The sequence below is a fragment of the Schistocerca gregaria genome, chromosome 6 (genome assembly GCF_023897955.1).
Source record: "Schistocerca gregaria isolate iqSchGreg1 chromosome 6, iqSchGreg1.2, whole genome shotgun sequence".
Lineage (NCBI taxonomy): Eukaryota > Metazoa > Arthropoda > Insecta > Orthoptera > Acrididae > Schistocerca > Schistocerca gregaria.
Window position 1 is genome coordinate 388,558,794 of NC_064925.1, and position 15,212 is coordinate 388,574,005.

The window sequence follows — 15,212 nt, forward strand, 5'->3', positions numbered from 1 at the left end:
TGCTTGGTTACATTCTTCATTCCACCACTCATGTTTCTTCCTGGGATTTATTGGAGCCAATTCATCTGCTATGGATTTTTATTTGGTGGTTAATTCTTCTAGCGTATTATACACTCCTGGAAATGGAAAAAAGAACACATTGACACCGGTGTGTCAGACCCACCATACTTGCTCCGGACACTGCGAGAGGGCTGTACAAGCAATGATCACACGCACGGCACAGCGGACACACCAGGAACCGCGGTATTGGCCGTCGAATGGCGCTAGCTGCGCAGCATTTGTGCACCGCCGCCGTCAGTGTCAGCCAGTTTGCTGTGGCATACGGAGCTCCATCGCAGTCTTTAACACTGGTAGCATGCCGCGACAGCGTGGACGTGAACCGTATGTGCAGTTGACGGACTTTGAGCGAGGGCGTATAGTGGGCATGCGGGAGGCCGGGTGGACGTACCGCAGAATTGCTCAACACGTGGGGCGTGAGGTCTCCACAGTACATCGATGTTGTCGCCAGTGGTCGGCGGAAGGTGCACGTTCCCCTCGACCTGGGACCGGACCGGAGCGACACACGGATGCATGCCAAGACCGTAGGATCCTACGCAGTACCGTAGGGGGCCGCACCACCACTTCCCAGCAAATTAGGGACACTGTTGCTCCTGGGGTATCGGCGAGGACCATTCGCAACCGTCTCCATGAAGCTGGGCTATGGTCCCGCACACCGTTAGGCCGTCTTCCACTCATGCCCCAACATCGTGCAGCCTGCCTCCAGTGGTGTCGCGACAGGCGTGAATGGAGGGACGAATGGAGACGTGTCGTCTTCAGCGATGAGAGTCGCTTCTGCCTTGGTGCCAATGATGGTCGTATGCGTGTTTGGCGCCGTGCAGGTTAGCGCCACAATCAGGACTGTCCCCCATTGAGCATGTTTGGGACTGGATGAAGCGTCGTCTCACGCGGTCTGCACATCCAGCACAAACGCTGGACCAACTGATGCGCCAGGTGGAAATGGCATGGCAACCCGTTCCACAGGACTACATCCAACATCTCTACGATCGTCTCCATGGGAGAATAGCAGCCTGCATTGCTGCGAAAGGTGGATATACACTGTACTAGTGCCGACTTTGTGCATGCTCTGTTGCCTGTGTCTCTGTGCCTGTGGTTCTGTCAGTGTGATCATGTGATGTATCTGACCCCAGGAATGTGTCAATAAAGTTTCCCCTTCCTGGGACAATGAATTCACGGTGTTCTTATTTCAATTTCCAGGAGTGTATTTGATAGACCATTCGCCTGTGTTTCCTAGTGTATTCATCATTTTTTGAGAAAATGGTTGGGTCAAATTTTCTTCTAGTTTTTTCTGAGATCTATTCTTTACCATTGGTGTTAATTCTACTTTGATCTTCACAACATAGTGGTCTGACCCTGAGTCTTCACCCCTCAAAACTTTGACATTGTAAATTTCACGATGGAGAAATTTATCCATGCATAAATGTTCCAGTTGCCATTCATCCTTTCGTAAATCAGGGTGTTTCCAGGTTTTTAATTTGTGAGGTTTCCTTGTAAAACATGTTGATTTTGTGACCAGGTTATGGTTTCTACAAGTTTCAATTAACCTTGTTTGTCCATTTATGTGCTGGCCGTTTTCCAGTGATATCTCTCTATCTTTTTTCTTGCCCCAGCTGAGCATTGAAGTCATCAAGGAAAATTTTTATGTTTGTTGGAGGAATGTTGATCCAGGAGATCGCAAAGTTTCTGTTTTTCTTCTTTGCCCTTCAGAGTATTATTTTTATGATTGGTGGGAGCTGTGCATTGATAATTGTGTATGTCTTATTTGCAGATTTCAAAGATAGACTTGCAAGTCTGGAGGACTGAGATTTGGGTTCTGTGATAGAGTCGATAACTTTGTAGGGTCTTGATCACTGTTTCTGATTTCTTGAAGAGCCACGATTACTATTTTGTGTTTCTTCATGATATCAGTGACGATTTTTAATTTTCCAGAATTCCCATTTCGCCATCCAAATTTATGATTTTCATTGTTTACTGAAAATCAGTTCCACTGAATACCAGACTGTTTCCTTTTTTCCTTTCGTATCCATGTCTGGTCCAAAATTAAGCTCTATATAATGAATTCAACATTGATTGGAAGCAAAACTCTAACTTTTTTTTTATTAATGCTATTGTAGTCATCATTTTTTTCTATTGTGTTAATTTTTGCTTTCCTTCGTCAGTTTTATTTTTTAAACTTATTGAGCTCTCCTCTTCCTGGTTCATGTTTTTTTCCCCAAATACTGATGAATGTAAGGGTAGCTGTAACTTAATTTTTCTTAGTACTTTGTTCTTGAAGAAAGTGACTGATTACAGTGGTGTCAGCATTAAGATGCTGAACTTGCGTTTGGGAGCAGTGGGTCTAAAATCTACAGCTGTCTCCTAGATTTACGTTTTTCATGGTTTCTCACATGTGATGTAGGTGAATGGAAGAGTGGTTCCTTTGAAAAGGGCATGATCGATTTCTAGAATGTTTTTAAACTTGTCATCAACGGTGTTAAACTCTAAGCAACCTTTTGTGTTCCTTTGAAATATAATTCTCTCTATATAATTCTTAAAAACTGTAATGAAAAATATTTTATAAATAATGGAAGGAGCAAAGATAATAACTCACCCTTTAGCTGAGGCATCAAGTGGTAAATAAACACAAGGAATACCAGAAATGTTACTAAGCTTGCTGATGATGCTGTCCTTCAGGGCTGACTAGTATAAAATATAAATACACTTGATCAGCTACATTGCTCAGGTCAACAATATTGTATCAGCACTGCACCTCAACCCAATGTAGTTGACCAGGACAGTGTAGCCATGCAGGTGTGTGTGTGTGTGTGTGTGTGTGTGTGTGTGTGTGTGTGTGTGTGTGTGTGTTGGTGTTGGTGTTTTCCACACTACTTAGCTCTGTGGGTGAACATCAGTGAAAAGCTTAGCACTGTTTAAAGACTTATTTATGTGCCTCCTGACCATTCAATGTCTCAACTGTACACTGAGTTTTGCCTTCTCTTCTTCCTTTATTTATATTATAAGAGCTTGTACACACCGAGTTTGTCATTGAAATCAAAATAATTGCAGCTTATAAAAGTTTTACTTGTATTACCTCCACTGTTGTGTATTCTGGTAAGAAATGGTTGTTTATTCTTACATTACATTCTATGTTGTTGTATATGTGAAGCTACTGCTACATATATTACTCATGTAAGGTTGTAATAGTGCTACTATGTTTGGAACATTTACTGGTTTTGTTGATTCACCAGCTGTATTGTGTTTTAAATGTGTCATGTTTCATTTTTTTACTGCAATGTGAGCTCTTTCTGTTCTTACTATGAAGTATGTACAGAAAACTCATGCTTTTATAATCTGTTATCTACTGTGCCCCTAACTTGTACTTTGAAATGAAGAGGAGAGAAATAAATGAAGAAATGTAATACAATGGATATGTTTATTTGAACAACTCAGATTAGAGAAAGTGGGAAGTAGCACTATTAAAATTTTCCCTTCCTTTTCCATCCCTCTTCTTACCAACTCCCTCTTTGCCCCCCTCCCCCTTTCCACTTTCCACCTCATCTTCCCTCATCCCCCCCATTTGCTAGTCAACTTTTCTTTCTACAGACTGCATTCTGATAGATAATTCTTGTAAGAAGTATGTTGTTAATAACTGTGCTACCTATTTCTTTCAACAAGTATATGTTCTAGTTCTTGTTGTGTAACTGAACTGCATGTATCTTCTGTTACAGTTCCCAGTAGTACTGATGGTGGCAATAGCAATGTTCTTTGCGAACATTATAACGCCAACGGGTGAGTAACCTACACTGTCATTGTACATTGTTAAGTGATTAACTTTTTTCCTTCAATAATTGCATCATCTATCATAAAAAAGAAGGCAAATCTGAGACAGGACTTCATGTATCAATATTAGTTCACACATTGCAGAAGGGGAACAATAGAGGGATGTAAAAGCCTTGACTCAGTATTTGATGTGTGCCAGGTGTTAAAATATTAACTTTGATTTTGCAAGTCCTTTTAACAGATTACATCTTGAATTAATGTTTTGTCTTTTTTTAAATGCACAAAAAGATATTTTTTTTTATAAAAAATCGTATTTAATGGAGATGTCTCTAAGACAAAGAACTTAATAACCATACCCATTTATGTGCATCACTTTGAAAGTTTCTCAAAAATTTGGTTCTCTCTCACTACTGTTACAAAAAATTAAATGCATTTTTGAGATTTTCACTACAGATTACCTATTGTCCCTCCTTTGTATATTATAAGCATCTGCAGTATTTTGCCTTATGTCTGCCAAAAGGAAATTTGCACCCCTCCCTTCTCTCTCTCTCTCATAAGCTATCAGGCCTACTAACAGCATTCAAAACTCCACTAACTTGCAACTCATACCATAAATTGCACAACATGCCTGCTATCTCACATGCAGAAAAATCTGTTATTCACATTTACTTTCCACAATGAATTTTTGTTCTACAGCAGAAAGTGGAATGATTTGAGGCTTCCTGGGATATTAAAATGATATCATCTATAAAAAATTCAAAATTACTGCTTTTCATCTCATTCTCCATTTGAATCTTAGTTATAAGCTTCCTCTGCGGGAAACTATTTACAAATCTGATTTTGCCTTCAGGTGCTCATATGAGAGTTGACTCCATCTTATCATCTCCATCTCTTCACTATATCCATTCTCCAAAAGTGTGGTAGTCCTACAGCATTTTGGGAGAATATTCGTGAAGTTTCAAATGCATTGAGAGGAACTAGAGACAAGTTAAAGCTTTTGGTCTGAGAGGCTAGTAGATACCACCACGCAAACAAAAGACTGAGATCTACATTTGTGTCCCAGTGTGATAAACAATTTTTTCTTGGATCAAATGTTCAGTATAGTATGTACTCTGCCAAAGAGAAAATATAAGTTACCTAATAGAAAGTAAACAAAGAAACTCATTAAATAGAAATTAGCATGTTATTACTCGGTGAAACGAACTGCAGACCACTGTTGTGGGAACTAAATTGATCATGTTTGGTTTTCAAAGTTACCAGTCACCATATACATGAACAAGTTAGCATCGTTTAAAAAAAAGGCATACTATGTTAAATTTTTTATGAAAAAAGTGAAGTATCAGAACTAATTTGACAAGTTGTTTACTCATATGAAACATGGATTCATACACATTACGCCGTGAATATAAGATTTCAAGAGTATATGAAGAGTACTGTTGAACAAAAGTGCCACTGAATGTTAAATTGTTGTTGTATTCTAGTCATTGGCTTATAGATGTGTAAATCTCCCCATCCTCACTTGTTCATATATATTGAGTGTAAATTTAAGTTTGCTGGCACCCTGGCTTCAGTGAGTAATAAAATTTATTTTCAGTGTAACTACCATGTATCACATATAGTGCACTCAGTCAGTGTAAGGCATTTTTGACTATTTACATACTTTAAAGTACATTTGCTTTTTTGAGGCTCAGCTGTCAGTTTTTGTACAAGGCACTTGATAGTTCAGAAGCAGCTCAGCATCTTGCAATATTATTACACTGGCACCAACTTTTTGGATATGATTTTATCTTCCATGAAAACTCTTATCGAGTTATGGAAATCATTTGTGTGTGTGTGTGTGTGTGTGTGTGTGTGTGTGTGTGTGTGTGTGTGTGTGTGTATACTACAGTTCCTGTTGCACCTCATGAAGATATGCCTGATGCTGCTTTTCACCTCCAAGAATGAATAGTAGTATTGTAGACTCCCTGGTCTTTCATTTCCAACAATGTCTTCTTGAAAGTGACATATTGGGATCTCTTTTTCAGTGAGTCCTCAAGCCAGCTGTATATTTGTTCCAACAACTAGCAACATATTTAGTTTACTAACATGGGACTGTATCAAAAGTTTTTCAGAATTCAATAAATTTGATACGAACCTAAGAATCACTGTCTTCAGCTTTCTAAATATTGTGAACAGCAGCACAAAGATGCTCCTGTGGGAGAACAAAAAAAGCAAATATACTCCTGTTTAAAAGACTCTGACTGAAAAGTGGGGTACCAGGCTGCCTCATTTACCTTCCTCAGCTTGTTTAAAATGTTTCCCAGAAGTTTTTGTTTGTGAAGATATTCATACTCGTTTTACATGCAGCTCACCTCTCACTCCCACAAGCTCCCCCAACTGTTAACTCATGCACACTCACTAGTCCATCACTGTAAGTCACTCCTCACTCCCACAAGCTCCCCCAACTGTAACTCATGCACACTCACTAGTCCATCACTGTAAGTCACTCATATCCATCCTCTCTTACTTGTCTATCCTCTCTCTAGCTCATTGAGCCCAGCTCATGTCATTATCTCATTGTCTTTGTCACACACTCCTGCCTTGTTGCAATTTTCCATTGTTTGTCCTCCTATTACTGTCACTGACTGCCTCTTGTTCTCTGATACTGCTACTATCATTCATTCCTTCCCACTGCTGGCATCTCTTCTGTCATTATCTCTCTTTTCCTTGTTATCATTGTCATAGAGTCTATCTCTTATCATCACTGGCTGTTACCCACTTTCACATTTTCCTTCTCTTTATTCCTCTCCCATTGGCACTATCTCATTCACTCTTTACCTTGCATTGTTCTGTTACTTTCAACTATATTTCACTGCCACTATGTACCTCTCTTTCCCTCACACTGCAACTGTCTCCTTCACTCTTTCTCCGTGACAACCACTATCTGCTATCTTCTAGTATTTATTACTTTTCATCTATTTTTACTGCCACTGCCTCCTGCTCCGACAACATAAAGAATCATCAATATATTCACATGCCAAAAATTTTAAAAAGGTGCTGATGAAGGTAGACAGGCAGCTGGTACCCCACTTTCCAGTCAGTATTTTTAACAGTACCATAATCACCTTTTTTGTGCTGCAATAGGAGCATGTTTTCATTGGTTCCCTTCTTTCCATGATACAGCAGGGCATGACACTCAATTAAAAGAACATTATGGGTCAGTAAAATTTTGGTAGTCTACTTATGTGAAACTGAAATAATGCAAAACTAACTTTACAGTTTAGACTAGATTTTACATGCACAATAATTTTGCATGTGCTTCAGTACAACTACTTTGGGTTCCCAGAACTCTTCTGACAATAATGGAGACACTTTACAGCATATGTCTATGTCACTTTGTTTTTATCTCACACCAGTTTTTACATGTGTGTGTTGTGTGTACAAGTGGGGTAACGTTGGAGCTCTGTCTCAGAATGGATAAAGGTGTCAAATAAATTGTGTAGGTTGTTTGAGATCAGGTTCTTACAAACATATCATAAAAATTTCAGCCATTTGCTGTACACCATGTTCCTGAGGTTCTGAGATTAAGATTTCTGAAAAAGGGAAGATGATGCTTCTAGATAAATTCCTAAAGAATATACCACCAAAATTTACACCATTTGCGGTTATTGGTTATTTAGATGTCCACTGCTGTCAAGGAATTTTTTTTTCCCCTTTCAGGAACCGAGTAACCAATTTTCTCCACATGCCTAAAACTGGGGAAGATGTGTGTAATATTCCAACTTTGACCCTGTGCTATAGGATAGTTCTGTTGGGTATACAAATGGTTCCTAGCGAAGGGCTATCCAAAACATTTGAACCTACCTTTCTGTCATGAATAGAACCCAAGGTATGAGACACAAAAAATCCCGTTTTTGTGCCTACTGTTTTGGAAGACATTGGTAGCACATGCTGCTGCATGCATACCGATATAGCATCAGTTGAGTTTTTACTATTAGAGCTTTGAAAATTCCTGCTTACAAAGCAGTTGTTCAGTTAAAAAAAACTAACGTGACCATACAAAATATGTCTGTAATTGAATAGAACATTGATGCCAGCAATGTGTGTATACAATTATTCTTATTCATCTAGTGGTGTTCCGTATAAATTGGAGCAGCCTTTCTCTCTCACATAATGGTCCATTTTTCCATCAATTTACAATAAACAATTACTAGAAGAAAAGATTAATAATGTGCTTGTGAGTGTTCTGCTGAGTTGTTGTTTCCATTTTATGCAGACAGCACAGATGTTCCTGTTCTGTAATCGAGATAGAATAGCTATTATTTACTTAGATATAGTGGTTTTGAATTTGAATTATCAGTGAGTTTATTTGCTGTTAAGTCACACAGTCACATCTCTATGGGTCATAATTCTTATTTGAAATATTTTAGGAAGGTGATCTAAAATTAATACTTTCATTTTACAGTGTGTTTCTCTAGTTCCAAAAATGCTAGGCTAGGACTATATTAGATCAATTCCAATTATAATTACTTCTATTGTTTACATTTCCTCCCTCATCCTTACATATTTTTGTATTTTATTTTCCACACCTACCCATGCCGCACAGACTTGTGCCTGGCAGTCTTCTTATGCCTCCATCTAGTCCTTCCATGCCCCACCTGACAGCGCTCTTCAGTCACCTCACCCATACCACCTGCTATCCCTCCTCCTTCCCTGCCCCACTCCAGACTGCCACTTAATGTGATAGTTGCTTTCTGGCCAGAGCTGCCAGACGTGGCTGTCATGAGTGAGTGAGGTGCTTGTGTGAATGTGAAGGAGGCTTTGGCTGAAAGATAATTATGTGACACTGTGCCTGTTTGCAATCAACATGTCATCTTTAGTGGGTAACAACCTATCCTTTTACTAATATTGATGATATATGTGTTAATTTATATGGACAGAAACTTTAGTTTATCTAAAACATGGTAATTCAGTGCTCAGTTTGCTTAAAAGTCATCTCAAATTGTGTAAGTCTGATTCATAGTGGAACACCATTGCCAACAAAGAGAAAACAGTTGTTGCCATAAAAGATGGTGTGTGGCTTGTTCAGTTCAAGTTTGCTCACTGCCTGGATTCCAACCAACCAAGATCTTCACTTGATCCATCTGTTGAAATATCAAGGAAGCTGATAACATAAACTCAGTTACAATCATGAAAATTTGGAGATTACAAAGAAATTACCATGCTCACATAAGTCGTGTGAAATTTGGACTACTTATATACTGGCAAATGTTTTCAAGATATTCAGAACATAACAGAAATGAGAAAACATTACATTAATCATTGAAATAATTACAGGAATATCTTGAGTGTGTCATCCAGCATGCCAGGACAATAGAAGTAAAGAAGACACACAATGTAGATTGACAATACAAAGAAACGTTCTGGCAAAATAAATGTATGTGCTGGACTAGTACTCGAACCTGAGATCTTTACCTATCATGGGCAAGTGCTCTACCAGCTGATCTACCCAAACATGACTCGTGACACATTCTTATAGCTCCATGCCAGTACCCCTCTCCTGCCTTCTAGAGTTCTTTATTCCAGGGGTGCTAGTCCCACAAGGTAAGCAAGAGAGTCTAAGAAGTTTGGAAAGTAGGTGATGAGTTACTGGTGCAAATGAAGCTGTGAACGTGGGTCCGGAGTTGGCTTGGATAGCGCAGCTAGTAGAGCTCTTCCTAATAAAAGGCAGTGGTTCCAGTTCCGGTCCAATGCACAATTTTAATCTGCCAGGAATTCTCATATCAGTGCTCACTCTGCTGTGGAGTAAAAATTCATTCTGCAAATAACAAGAAAATTTTTAGGAGGGGGTGAGAAGTAGAGGCGGCGGCAAGAGATTAGTGGGTGTGCTGGTAGAATAGAAGGCTGTTTAATACTAGAGTGGAAGCAGGGAAGGGGCCTGGTGGGTGAAAGACAGCGACTAATGAAAGTTGAGACTAGGAGGGTTACAGGAACATAGGATATATGGCTGGAAGAGTTCACACCTGTGCATTTCAGAAAACAGGTGTTTCTAGGTGGTGTATATATGGCGCAAGTTGTTAAGCAGTCACTGAAGTGAAGCAATGGTGTTGGGCAGCATGTTCAGCAACTGGCTGATCCAGCTCTCTTTTGGTCACAGTTTGTCGGTGGCCTTTGACTTGGACAGACAACTTGTTGGTCGTCGTGCCCACAGAAAGCAGTGCAGTGGTTGTAGCTTAGTTAGTAAATCGTGCTACTGTTTTCACAGATAGCCCTACCTTTGATGATTGATGATGCCTGTGACAGAACGGGAGTAGGAGGATGGTGGTGGTGGTGGTGGTGGTTGTGGTGGTGGTGGTGGTGGTAGGTGAAGTGAATGGAGGAGAAGGTGTAGAGGTTCTTCTGCAGGAATGTGGATAGGGTTGCCCTCAGCCTGTCATGACGATGTCATCAGTGAATCTGAACAGTTATTCCAGCCTGGATTTTCCATTGTTTGATGATTTTACTTTTATCAAAGGAAGAACAATAACATTTTGGAAAAAAAATCATGTTACAATGTTTTTTTTCCATGTACAGTTTCTGACTTCAGTATTTAAGAATAAACAATATTAAAGTTGTACTTTGATTTATCTGCTTTATTGTTGCCAGTATTAATAAAAAATGTTCTTTTTTCTTCTTTCAGAATATAACACAGAGAGTCTTCTGTACTTACTGTTCTGGGCATCAATGGTATCTGTGACCTCAATGATAATTATGATCTATGGCACTGAGTTTGTGGATTATCCAAAGCTGTGTGAACTCAGAGGATCCTCGGCACTTTCTTTAGAATAGCAGTAAATAACTCGATTGCTAATTCCAGTTATTCTTGTCTCTCCTAAGTATCATTTCCATAACAGTGATAGATTCTAGTAAACATGTTTTTTGTTGTACATGGAGCAGCATAATTTTACCTGCCACTTCAAGTACTACTACATGAATGTATCTACATTCAGTCTAACATATCTTCTGAAAAGCATGGTAGTAAACAAAAGAACAGAACTACATGTTTCTGTTTAAGCAGATTATAGATAGACTGTGAAGAGGCAGTCGACATAACTTTTTAGACTTTTAACTAAATAGAAAGGTTTACTTTTAAGAAATGAGGTTAGCATTCATTTCAGGAAATATAGTCTGTGTTTTCCTGTAGTATTTCGTTTAGGTGATATGTATGAGAGATCTGCAGAAATATTTTTCTGCAATCTCATTTTGTTCAGAAAATGAATAATATTCCACATTCTTGTACTAAGTACAATTTTAATGCATAACCTCCTTAATTATACATTAGGTACTATTTCCTGTTAAAACTAAAACTGCAACTTTTATGACTTAACTTTTGGTACTGAGCAAATTAGAAAGTAGAATTTGTTTCATTTTGCATTTAGAATCTTGGTCACTCACATTTTTTAGTTATTTTGCCAGATTCGATTCTGGCAGTTCATAGATAGTCTGTATGCATTTGTTATACAATATATTGCTTTTTGTTATACAATATATTGATTGTTGCATGAATTATTAGGGTTTTATCCAACTGTCAGTTTTCTGTTCACCTCTTTCTGTGTTTATCACAGGTAATCATGCAGCTCCTTCTGTATATACATGTACATATGTACATATGTACAGAGGTTAAGATAGTTTGGTGGTAGAGGATATACCAACCAGCCCCTCCCCCCCCCCCCCCCCCCCCCCACCCCCCCCATCACTCTCTCCTCTCTCTCTCCTCTCTCTCTCTCTCTCCTCCTCTCTCTCTCTCTCTCTCTCACACACACACACACACACACACACACACACACACACACACACACACAGAGAGAGAGAGGAGAGAGAGATGAGAGAGAGAGAGAGGAGAGGAGAGAGAGGAGAGAGAATTCAGTTATTCATTTGGAAGCTAAATAGGAAAGGAGAATAATGAAAATGTATTGTAAGATCCCAAAGTGAAGAGAAGAAAAGTTCTCTCTAACTGACTTGCTATTCAAGAATGGGAAAATAAAGACCAGTTGTTGCACACATTATCATGTCACTGCCTGCACTTGCATTTACTTTTATGTTGCTGTCTGTTGCTCCTTGCTTCTGCATAAATTTTCATCCTGTCATTTTTCACAGATCCTTGAGAAAAAAATTTGATTTTGAAAGTTTCTTCTTTTGAAAGCAACCATTAATGATGCCATGAACTTCATTTCTTTAATACAGCTTTCACCCTTGTTTGCAGCTTTAATATTTATGTTCTCTAATTCCTCTCCATCCCTGCCCCTTTAGTTTGAGAAATATCCAACTCAAAGTAGCTGCCTGTGGTTATAGCTCTGCTATCCTTCACAAAGGGACTGTTACACTATAGGAGATGAGGAGTACAAGCAGATAAAAAAAAATCCTGTGCAATACTGTTGGGGTCAGCAAGTGAATCACCATTGACCGCTGCCCAAATACATTATATTAGATACATTAGCAACTGTGAAAAGATTTGATCATTGTAGATGAAAATATTTTATGAATGGCGAGCTTTCGGAAGTGCTTCTTGTCACAGAAAAGGTTGCACCAGAATATCAAATAACTGTGGTAATTGAAGAGATAGAATGTAAAAAGCTAAAGAAGCAGAGTAAGGAGGATTGTCATCCATCAACTTACTGGGCAGCAAGCTAGATTCAGAGGGTGATTTTAAATTTTGTTTTTGCACTGTGAAATTCTTCCATCAATTTCACTTAATACTATGTTTCTTAATCAATCCACTAATCAGGCCTGTTCCATAAGCTATGGCCAGAAATGCTTTGTTTAACATTTAGTGACTTTCTTTTATTTATAATAGCCTTTTACTTTTCATTTACTAACAGTTTTGGCTTTCATTCTTTCAAACATATTTTTCTCTTTCTCTCTACAGCTTTCAAATTGTGATAGTGCCACCACTCCCTGCTTTTTGTTTTTTGTGTTGAGAGCTTCACACATCTTAATTCTGTTCATACATCCACTGAGAATATTTTCTTCCATATCCATTTCAGTGATTCATATATGAAGTGAATGAGGTGTATACCTTTCTTTATAATAGTGTACTTTTTTGTATATATGTACATACTGAGAATTGTAAATCTTCCATAATATTGTACAAACAATGCTCAGGAGGCACAAGTAAAGTGTCACGCTAAGCAAAAATATATTGTAATTTAACAAGATATATCATGGTGATATATTTATATTCTTCCAATTCATGTGATGGAAGAATTCGAATTTTGTTCTGTGAAACAAAAAAAGGGAAGATGCAAATATTTTGCATCCCTGATATCATAGTTTTAAGTTTCAACTATTAAAGTAATGTAATTGGATGGATAATTTAGAGGTTCCATTGTTTAATCCTTGTATTATAACCATGTTAATTCTAAGTCCTATCTCGCAAAGCAGGAAGAAATTAGCCTATCATTTTGTAGGGCGAGCCATTATTATCTGCACTTTTTTGTGATACTAGTTATTGGCTTTTTTTTTATTGCTGTGTCATAATCTCAAATTCCTCTGCAAAATTATACAATTCTTATACAGGTTCTTTATTATCATAGTGTATTTTTAAATATTGGACTCTGTAAATAATCTTGCTGTACCTGATAGTTAGTATGATTTTCTGGCAAATGTGGCATTTTCAAATAAACATTATTATTCATTCACGTGGGCTTAAGTATTATATTATGACAAGTGTTAAACAATTGTCATGTAAATAATAGTGAATGAATTAACTGTAGTTTGTATTTCTATGGGTGCTGCAGAAGAGGTAAAATAGTGCATTATCAGAAGGCATGTATTTAGTAAGCAGTCATTTAATTCAGCAGTAGTAAGAAGTCTGAAATAGATTGCGTTTTTGCAATGTGCGATTACAGTAGGTACACGTACTTCCGACATTGAGGTGCAGATGTTGACGACTTCAAGCAGTTTTCATACTCGCACTTTAATGTGTGTGAATACTGTTTTACACATTTTGAAGGTCCTTTATAAACATTACAGACAGAGAGCGCATAGCTAAAAGGCAAAAATCACTTATTCAGTTTTAGAGCTGCATTGCCAAATATTTACCTACTTTCCCAGGTGATGATCCACACAAACAATAAACTTTAATGACTTTCTATTAAGTTAAAATGTGATAAAAACTGAGATATGACAGAAGCCGAGTTTTATAGTAGCGTTAGGCAATAAAAATTTTATTCTTTTTGCATGTAAGTGAAACTTACTTCAAAAATGATGTTTGATATCTTTGTGATAGAACATCATGTACCAGTGATTCTGTCCATGGCTAAACATTCCATTAACTTAATTATAAAGTACAGATTTATTTCACTCATTCGTAAGCAGCAGTTCCATCTGTGGTGCTGATGCCTCTCACATGCATATACTCATTTTGCAGGCATAATTTAATGTGCAATGGGAAGTTAAATTTTTTTATGCTCAAATGTAGAATTAAAATGTGGTTTATCCATTTCATTCCTGTACAAATTAGTGGATAGAATTGTAATCCACACAACGTAAAAAAATACATCAAAATATGATCTTCGCATTAAAACAACAAGTATCAGATATCATAGTGAAATGTAATGCATGTATCTGCAAATCCATACAGCATCTGATTGACCATCAGTGGTATTGTCCTTGAGACTATTGGCAACACACCTGTCACCAAGTTTCTTCATAATCGCTGAACTGAAACTGACCCAAGAGGTAAATATTTCAAACAAAGGCAACCTTGTTAATTTCCAGGTCACTGCATTCGATTAATTTACACATTTATAATTTTGTACAACTAACATATTGTTGCACATTATATCACTTGCTTGGAAATTTCCAGTATCTTAATTGTTCAATAATTTGTCTTTTCTTTCACATTGCACCACTTTCTTTCTCTCACCTGTTTAGAGAAGAATACAACAGTATTTGCTAAGACTATGATCTTTCATTTGTAGCAGGAGTGTAGGTAAACTAATCCAAGTTCTTGATTCTTAGTAGTTGTGTCATTTTGTTCTATCACAAATGACTGTTAAAGTTTTTTAAAACGTATATGTTGTAAGTTATTTAGAAACAGTATATTTTTGTATTTGTGGGTGTACAGTTTTGATGCTTTTTTAATGAAGCCGGTGTAAATCTTTCCTCAGATGACATTATTCAAAGTAACAGTATATATTAGCTATTGTATACCAAAAATTATGTAGTAACTTTGAAACAGAATAAAATATTTTCAAGAAAGTATATTTTGCAGTGTGCTTTTGTGCTAGAGATTTAGTTCTATCACACATACTTGGCCCAAGACATTATTTTCTTTTCATTTTTAGGTGAGTAATGCTTGCTATGCCCATGGAATTCAATAAGCCACAAGATTTAGGTCATGCAAAATGGTGATCACCTCAGGGGAACTCTGTCTT

General features: G+C 37.7%; 1 protein-coding gene across 1 annotated transcript in view; it reads left to right on the forward strand.

The window, feature by feature from the left end:
- Positions 1-15,039, forward strand: part of LOC126278072 (phosphatidylinositol-3-phosphatase SAC1) — a 73,314-nt gene extending 58,275 nt beyond the window's left edge. Inside the window, exons 12-13 of the mRNA XM_049977903.1 lie at positions 3,765-3,825; positions 10,475-15,039. Coding sequence (XP_049833860.1) covers positions 3,765-3,825; positions 10,475-10,623 — 210 coding nt within the window. The 3' untranslated portion in view covers positions 10,624-15,039. The remainder of the gene's footprint in view (positions 1-3,764; positions 3,826-10,474) is intronic.
- Positions 15,040-15,212: the final 173 nt, after the last annotated feature.